At 34.6% G+C, this 9983-nt stretch overlaps 1 protein-coding gene across 1 annotated transcript; it reads left to right on the top strand.

The window, feature by feature from the left end:
* Positions 1–3893: 3893 nt before the first annotated feature.
* On the top strand, positions 3894–6221 carry LOC111634398. Its single transcript, XM_023379153.1, has 4 exons — positions 3894–4250; positions 4775–4943; positions 5744–5836; positions 5945–6221. Exons 1-4 carry the CDS (start codon positions 4197–4199, stop codon positions 6130–6132), a joined length of 504 nt encoding a protein of 167 aa, XP_023234921.1. The 5' UTR covers positions 3894–4196; the 3' UTR covers positions 6133–6221.
* Positions 6222–9983: the final 3762 nt, after the last annotated feature.

The following is a 9983-nucleotide window of genomic DNA, read 5'->3' as shown; positions in this document are numbered from 1 at the left end:
CGCCACTAATATTCGAATATACAATAGCAATCTTATCTTTTTTTTCACATGTAGTATAGAAATTTGTAATAAGATACATAATGCGGTTATAATAAAATATTGTGCGATTATTTTCATATAATTAAAATTAATATGTATTTATTTTTTAGAAAATACAAGGGAAGCGGCGCATCCACCGCTTCCAATGACGGCACGCCACTGACTTTTTAAGTTATTGTCTTTTAATTATGATACAATTATTACTTAAACTGTAGATAAATATATTTAAGCACAAAGATTAAAATAACTTTGTTTTGTTTTATTGTATAGTACAATAAATATGAAATATGCGAATAAGTTAATTTTTTTAAATGGCAAAAATGAGTTCATTTATCTATTTTTGGAGATCGATACAATGACATATTTATCATAAATACAATCCTAACTGTATTAGAGTTGAATTTATAATAAATTACGTTATTACGGCAAACCCTCGATATAACGAACTAATTGGGCAAAAGAGGTGTCGGATATTGCCGAAAGTCCGTTAAATTGAATTTGTTTTAAAAGATATAAAGTGTAAGATGTGTTCAAATATAGTTATAATATATAAATATGAAGAAGTAATATACACACACACATTGACTCGATATTCCAATTTGTTAGCACGCTCTATTCGCGAATAAAGTTTTTAAATTTTCCGGCCCACCATTTTTTCCGTACCGTTCCCTGAACACCGGTAGTTCAGTCGCGAATTTGCGCCTCTCTAGGCCGGGCTGGCGAAGTGGAGTTTTCCATGTTTTCTCCACAATTGTAACGCCTGAATAGGGGCTAGTTACCATTGAAAAGACCACCCCAGAAGGCATCCCCAAGTTTGCGTTTCCGTAACAAACAAACCAACAAATGAAATTTTTTCTATAGAACAAAGTTTTCATTCGTTCAATCGAGGTTATTGAAATTGCTGAATTAACAAATTATGAGTGTTTACGTAGAAGCTTTCTACAAACGTAAGGATTCGATGCGGATCCTTAAGTATATTATTAAGTATTATAAAAAGATAAAAAAGGCTTAACTTTGAGCATAGAGACGAGTTTTTAAAAGTATTGTAAACTCTAACAATGGGTAACGTTTTCATTATGTCTGATCCTAGTCGAAATATGACAAGTAATCCTCTCTATCCCCTCATTCTCTCGAGTTGAATATTACAAAATTTAGTAGCATTAGTTCCATTTATTTACAAGTTACACGCCAAATTTCGTTTATACCCTATCCTGAGATATTAAACAAAATAACATTAACACACACACACACACACACGGCGGTTATAATTAAACTGTCCCTATTCTCTCTAGAGCACGTTCTGCTTATCAGATTTTGATGAAATTTGGTATATACGTTATATACTCCACGAAAAAGAGATTTCTGCAATAAAAAAATAGTTCAAAATTTGACCAGCAGGTGAAAATATGACGCCTAAAGAAGAATGAAAACAAGTCAGGAACATATAAACTACAGTCGACCCCCCTATAATTACAGTCCCTATAATTACGATTCCTATAAAACTACGAAAAAATTGTGACCGGTATCCTTAAAAAAACAGTAAAACCCCCTATAATTACCTCAAACGTTATTGGGCAGCCTAACTACTTTCCCGCCGTCCGTAGCGCCACGCTACGGAGAGATTTCTATCGTCTGGACAGTATTATATAAATTATATATAAATTAGGTACTGTACATATAATTATATATTAATTATATATAAATTAGGTACTGTATATATAATTATATATTAACTTATTGTAACTTTGTTATAATTAAATATATAATTTCCGCCGTCTAGCGTGGCGCCACGCTACGGAGATTTTTACGCTAACTATCGTCTGTCAGTATGTAAATTAGGTACCGTAAGTCTAATACAGTACTGTAATTTTATACATTTCTTGTGAAAGAAACATTTCTTATTCAACGGCGATTAAAATTATTTATATTAATGATGTCTCCGAAGTTCTACGAAGTTTTCACAGAAAAATAAGTTGTTAGAAATCGGCCGCTCTTTGCTGAGCTGTTCCGCGACGAAAACAATGTTGAGCAATGGCAATGTCGAATGGTGACACTCGGTAAGTAATCCTACAATTTTTTGTTTATAGCGTAGTTTATACGGATTATTCCCAAAAAATATATACGTATTTTGGAAATGTTGAGTCGGATTAGTCTAGAATTGATTAATTTTATGGAAGAAAACCTTTCAATCAGCCGTAGTCCGTAAACTTGACACGTGTCGGGCTGTGATTGGAACGACTCGTAAGAAATCGGATTCCTAAAGAATGGAACGTATCTATATCTTATAGGGGGGTTGACTGTATATTCAATCACAGAATGTGTTCAACGAGCACTCCATTGACATTAATTTCGTGTTTAAAGCGCATTACAGCATGTTCAATAGTAGCACGAAGAAAGCCTCCAGGAATTTCAGCAACATGACATGTAATGCTGGCTTTCAATTCGGGCGGTGGCCTAATCCCTTCTCCATAAACACGATCTTTTAGGAATCCCCACAACCAGACACGGTCGAACACTTGAAGAATATTATGAACTGGAGGCTCTGTCAACTACAGCACCAGAGATTTCTCAGTGCAGCTAGGCTCTGTCTTTCTTCTGTAAAGGCACGATCAACAACAACATAAAGATGCGCAGAATGATTTTCCGGCTTTGAATGCAGGCTTTTTTACGTCTGCCTACTTTGCCTTTTTTACGTCTGCCTAAAACACCCATTTCACGGTGACTTTTTAAAATTTTTTAACGTATATACCAAGTTTAATCGAAATCCGATAAGCAGAACGGGCTTTTGAGAAGTCTGCATAGGATCAGTTTAATTTTCTTCTTCACACCTGGAATTCCTCCTATTTTTTATTGTCTTATTTTCTGGGCTTAGAAGGTCTCAAACACTACTTTCGATCACAATTACAATACTTTTCGGTGTTACGTTATAATAGCCGAAAAAATAAAATGAACTTAACATTAAGTTACAATAAAAACAATAATTACCTCTTCATGAGTAATAAAGCACAAAGAAAGTAATTGGCTTCCCATCAGAATGCTCGTATTTTCAAGCTTTCGGTTTCATTAATACATTGCAACTATGGCTTGATTATTCAATTAATCTGTAGATAAACATATCGGAGACTAAAAATTCTTTCGCTTTCATTATTACTTTTCCGGCTGCGATAGAACTATATAATAGGGAAAAGTATGGCGATCGGTCAAAAATGACTCCTCTAAAAAATGTTTACATTTTTGGACTCGGGAAATCTTGAAACGTCGAGAAATGCAAAAAAGTTTGGTGGTTTTCTGTATGTATGAGTGTGATAGAGGGACGATTTCGTGATGGAATTTTTGACTGAAGAAACTCCTGTTTCTTTAGTCAAAAATTTCTAAAATTTTACAGGGAGGTTTATGTATCAGGGGCATTGGTGCTATTAAATTTTGGTTGTTAAAACTTAGGGGTTTGAAGATAGAAGGGGTCGTTTGTCATATGTCGAGTGCATACGTACTTAAAGATTTTACTCGTTATTAGAATTTACAATTATTATTTTTTTTAAACTCAATTCTGACATGAAAATTAATCTTTTTCACATTTTATAATAACTAATAATTTAAAAAGTTTTAAAATAAAATATCGTAACAGATGGCGCCACACGCAATTTTAAATTTTTTGCTGGGAAAATTATGCAACTTACACTTATCATTTAAAAAAAATAACCAGCTGGAAATAATTCTTTAGACTCGTCATTTATTTGATTATTGCCTTATTTTCACCCCCAGAGGGTGAAAATTTAATCGATTATAACATTTCCCTCAGTTATGCAACAACTGCGAAAGCAAAACTGAAACAAATCATAAATTGATAACGCTATCTCAATTCAAACGACAATAGTCGCGTGGTATTGCGTCTACCAAAACCAGAATGCCTTGCGTGATTCAACTTTAGCATTATATTACTACTGCATATCTTTGCGAAAACAGCCATCTCACGGTGACTTTTTCTTATTTTTTAACGTATATACCAAGTTTCATCGAAATCCGATTAGCAGAACGGGCTCTAGAGGGGTCTGATTAGGATCAGTTTAATTTTCCCCTTCACACCTGGAATTCCTCCTCCTTTTTTTTGTCTTATTTTCCACCGTCCGTAATTCACATACTTATAAGAAGCTTTCAGAATGGGAAATAGCAGTTTCAGTTGTCCATGTGTTAACTCTTTTGCTAACAAAGAGGTAAGTTAAGCTTTATTACTTAATTTTATCTTTAGTTAGTATTAAACGAGTACAACAGAAACTCCATTAATTTGGTAATGATAGGGAGTAAAAATGATAACGATAGATAATTATGATTCACATTTAATTTATTTGTCAAAATAGATATATAATTAAAGTGTATAAGGAAGAAAAATTATATACAGGTAAATAAACATATAGTTATATACAAAACAACATAAATACTTATGTATACGAAAGCAAAACCTAAAGTGAAAGTGCAAAAGGTTGAAAGTAATGAACGTCATTGAATACCAAGAATCCGGTCTATATAATCCCGGTTAATGGAGTTTTTACTGTTAAGTTAATGTGAACTTTAACAAAAGTCAAATTTTCACCAAAAAACTTCGACCCTTCCGCATTCTCCAAAGTAGCAGGCTAACGTTTTAACTTCCTCGGCCAATTTAGGTTATTATGATGAACATAATTATATTTTATTATATAAAATTAATTTTGATTAAATAATTTTGTATTTTTTCAAACAGAAAATAAAGATTAAGAAAGCAAAAAACGTAAAAATTGGAAACAGATATTACTGGAGCAACGTGAATGACGTTATTCGTAAAGCGAATGTAAAGAAAGAGCCATGTGAGGAAGAATCTTGTAATTCTGATGATCACAGTGGCTTAATTGCTCTTTCAGAAGAACTGATCAGTAAGTTATAATTATAATTTTCCATGTGATATTTTAATAAATAAGTCTTCAACGTCGTCATTTTATTGAAATTTAAATCAATATTTTTAACAATTAGTCATTCTAAGGATTCATAATTTGTAAAAGACATGGAAGTAAATCGCATCCGCACGTTCTATGTGATTTTTTTTTTTACTGTTTCCACTCTGCGGGTTACAGTATTTTGATCTGCTTTTCTATCAGATCGTAGATTCGGCTAGGCACACAATGGGACATGTGAGTGATGAGGAGTGGACATATCCAGAACAGACCACCCCTCGAAAATTTCATGGGGTTTGTCCGGATTTAATTTCGGGTTCCTCAGAACGGAATGTTTACAGCTTAAAAACTTTGGCCATCCGGACGGAATTCCATCCGATTTTATGTTGTAGACTTTATATATGCAGTATACACATTTTTTGTTTTGTCACTAAAATTTGTTTTGTCACTAAAATTTTGATATAAAATTAAGAATTTTATATCAAAATTTTTATACAAAATTTGTATTCTGAACTTAATGGATTTCATTTAAGTATTTTTATTTAAAATCAATGAGTTGGAGCCGTAAGTTAGTTCATTTTCAGCCATTATTGTAATAGCCAGACAAATAAAGACCGAGTGGCCCATGCGCTTTAATCTATAAAAGTTTATGCAATAGTGCGCTTAAACTTCAAATGCTGAGCCTCTTGGCCTTCATTTGTCTGGCTATTATAATAGTGGCCAAAAATGCACCAACCACCTTCTGGCTGCAACCCGTAGAAATGCAATCAATTTTTTTTCAGGTTCCGAACGGATACTTGACATAGATGACTTTTATTTGGTTGCCGAAAGAATATCAGATAAATGGAGAAAATTGGCACGTTTTCTACCACCAAGTAAGTTAGATATTTAATTAAATGTCTTTGTGGTAATTAAAGCAATTACCATAAAGTAATCATGAATTATCCCAACTTAACTATTTATTCTCTTCGTTACCTTCGTAGAAACTGTATTCCAGGAAGGAGAATTGAAAACATTGGAAAGTAACAATAAAAACAATATGGAGGAAACCATTATACAGATGCTGAATTTATGGAAAGAGAAATATCCAGATTTAACCACTGTTGGTAATCTTGCTGTAACTTTGCAGTCTATAGGAAGAGCAGATATCGCACAACTGTTACGTCCTTAATAGTTTTTTTTTGTATTTAATTCTTACTTTATTAATGTTTTTGAGTGTTATTAAGTTCAAAACAATAAATTGCTACTAAACTTAATAAATGGTTGTAATTTTATTTTTGTGATTTTAAAATCAAATATCAAATGAATAATTTTTATCACTCATATATTGGCCAAAACCTTTAGACCCATTAATAGCAGAGTAAATAAAACCACCGAACATTGGTAGTTGGTTTCTGGTACACACTTGGTCACGCGGCGTTTTTCCATTACTTGCCATTGCCATCACTATTAGCCATTACATGTATCAAATTTCTATTAATTTGTGTCAAACTCCATGCGTTGTAGTCACAGCATTTATTAACACCAATACAGGGATCGACTAATTACAAATTTATTTTGTGTAATACCTACAAAAAGGACCTGGTTGCTTCGATACTATTTCTATTGGTGTGAATTAAACATGTTTGTCATTGTTAAACATCTTTAATTTTTTCAGTTTTTTCAAAATTTTCTACTGTAAAAAACAGTATTCTGTCGTTTTTTCCCTATTAAAACTTTCAACCGTATTTTCAGATAAATAAACAAAATAAACATCGTTATAATGCTTAGTTGCAATTTTTAATAATATATTTTTAATTTATTTAATTTAAAATATATACTCACCACCTCAAATTAGTACGGAAGTGTTTTTCCCTGTATATCATATGTTTCCTGTTATCAATAGAGTCGTGCCGGTCATCTATTAACTGCTTTCAGGAGAAAGGATTTGAATTGAAATAACGTTTACATAAACTGGCAACTTCTGATAATTTCTACAAACCCTCCTATTTACTAAGAAGTAATTTTTATTTGGACTCTGGATACATCTATATTTAAACAGCACAACTGTTACAGCTTGATAACAAAACTTTTTAACATTTTAAACAGTTCATTCTAATGTATTGTAATCCTTGTTTAGTAATTCAAACAAAAGTTATCATTATTGGGCGCTATTTAAAAAGAATTGCAGACCTATACATTTCCACAGTAGCAGTCTGTCTGTCTGCCATCTTAATTTCGAGAACGGAGTTAGATAGATAAAAGTGAATACCAGACGTGGAAAGCTTAGGGACAGAAAGTTCCGATTAACTATATAAGAACTTCCATTCTGGATTACGTTACGTTACGTTATTTCAATTCAAATATTTTTCCCTGAAAAGTGTTAAATAGATGACCGGCACGACTTTATTGTGAGAATCGGGGTTTAAGCATCAAAGCTTAAACCGTTTTCCGACAACGGGAAGGTGAGTCCCGCTCACAGGGTCAGTGAATGGCAATTTAGGAGGGCGAAAACCGAGTGGGAGGTCGCGGATAAGTCGATAAGGTGTTGGCCGAGTACGAGTAAACACACGTTTAAGATATTATACAAATTTAATTAATAAATGTTATTCTAAAAGGTTACAAATAACAAGATTAATAACAATAATTCAAACTGAAGTTCAGAGGGCGGTCAGCGGCGTTTCCCGTATTTCCGACAAAGGAGAGGCTCTGATCCTCATTAATACCTATCCTTAATTAGCCCTAGCCCACCTGAGAGAAAAGAGAGAGTTCTACTTACTGAGTTGTGAATTGTGGAACCTTGCTTAATCGTTGGTCGTAGGCGGTCAGTGTTGAAAGGCAGTTGACCAGTTGTTTCCTGATGTCTTGAAGGCCGCCTCGACAACGGGCCGTGAGCCCTCTTTATACCAAATTTGAGGGGGTTAGAACTATGACATTATTAATGATTTATACGCATACCTGTTAGTGTGTTGATGTCTGGATCTAGCTAGTACGGACCACTGGCACAGAGAAGTTTGTTTAATTTATTGATATTGGTGTCTAGAATATATGTTATAATATAAATTTCTATAGGTTTGATAGTTCTCATCCATAAATTAACATTCAGCTGACAATAATTTTTGTAAACTAGTCAACAATCTAGATATTGTTTGTATCAAACGTCGCCTTTGACGACGAACGAGGCGATTTATTGCTGTAGCCACGTGTCACGTGCAACCAAAGAGGGGATAAGAAACATCTCTTATTCCCGTCTTGTTGATATTAACGTTTATAGAATTACCGTTAAACAAATGGAGGAGATTTCTTTTATTGATATATTAACAATTTTTTTCGAGGAGATCGTCTCGGTCATCGACCGCAGAAGGCCCCCTTTTTCCTTTTACAAAGAAAATTACGAGGTTTATACTGTTCTAAAACGGGAAAAAGGGTTTCAGACCTTCACACCACTCTCCTCTTTCTTAAAAACCACACTACAAATTTTTTTGAAGATTAGTGTGTGTTTTTATATGACACTTATAATTTAGCAACAACTTATTCGTGTACCCGTACGAAGGTTCTTTGCCTGATACCTCTGTTTGGTTCTGGAAACAATAGGGATGGTTGTATCCAGTTAAAATGGTTTAATACGGATTTCTATCCGATATGAATTTAGTAACGGTAATATTAGCAAAAGGAAACTTGATCACACTTGTGAATTATTATTGTCTGGCTTGTTAACTCGCTCCTTTCTCCACAGCTGGATGGACAAGTTCGAGCATTTGCTATTAACATTAGTAAAAAGTTGGTGCCGGGAACGAAAATTCGAGGTCCGGACACATCATTCGTAATATCAATCGCAAGTCTCTTGTTAGTTATAGGCTATATATAATATATAAAAGTTACCACAACACTAAATAATTATTTTTGTGAATTCCGGAATTTTTACCGATTTTTTTCCGGTCAATGTCCCGTTATTACCTAAAAATCAATTAAATTCCCCTAATAACTAGAGTGGAAATCAACTTGAAAAAGGGAGAAATTTCAACCNCTTACTTTTGATAACAAGTTACTTGTCAATGGTGCTTTCCGAGGACTGTAAACGATTCAATTGAAATTGACGAGAGGAAAATATAGTCTGGCGGTAAGGCACTGTTGATGATTATGATGTAGATTCTTAAGATGGCCAAGACGTTCCAAGATGAGCTGTATAATGTTCTTGGGTTTCACAACACAGGTGAAATTGACAAAATGAATAATCTCAGAAGGCAAGACGAGCCGTAACGACCAGAAGATGATGCACTTAGAGTCGATGTCATGACCAATTAAAGTCATTCAGATGCAGATTGTTTAACAGGTGTTGAAATCGAACTTTAAGTATGACGATTGAATATCTGGATGTTTAAGGGTCAGAAATCATACCCAGCTGCGGTCACGTTGATCTGGTCTGTCAAGGAGACTCAGGAAGACAATTTGGCCTGGAAGTAGATCTCTCTCCGAGACCAAAAGATCCCTGATTTGTTTTGGTAAACTCAGAGTTAGAGATGTCACCGCTGCACATATAGATAGATAGAGTTCAATAAAGTGTGGGAGAAGTCAAAAATACGCGACCGGGGGGATGGATTTAAAGACCCTTTTGATGATGAGATCAGGCCTTGTCGATTAGTTATTGATTAATATTTTGCTACCGATATTCATTGTCGATTCGCCGGATGATTCGGAAGCTGAAAAATGTGTCCGCGCAGAAATTCATCTCATTATTAGGAAGTACTGAGTTGTCTGAAGAGTCTTAGGTTACCGCATAAACAGAGGATGGGATAGGAATGGGAAAGCTGATTCTGCAGCCAGGGGCGCCGCTAGCTGTTTGAACGCCCATGTGCAATACCGATTATGCCGCCCCCTGTTTAACTACGATTACCTATGCTGAGCTTGCCAGAAAGGCTCTTTGCCGCCCCCTGGACGTGCCGCCCGCGTGCGGTGCACGCCTTGCACGCCCGCTTACGGCGGCCCTGTCTGCAGCTTAGTGTGATCAGATTGATGTCACGATCCTTATGAAAGAATATCGAG

The sequence above is a fragment of the Centruroides sculpturatus genome, unplaced genomic scaffold (genome assembly GCF_000671375.1).
Source record: "Centruroides sculpturatus isolate CEXI.00-Female unplaced genomic scaffold, Cexi_2.0 scaffold644, whole genome shotgun sequence".
NCBI classification, from domain to species: domain Eukaryota; kingdom Metazoa; phylum Arthropoda; class Arachnida; order Scorpiones; family Buthidae; genus Centruroides; species Centruroides sculpturatus.
Note: the sequence above shows the minus strand (reverse complement) of the source record. Positions and strands in the feature narration are given on the sequence as shown.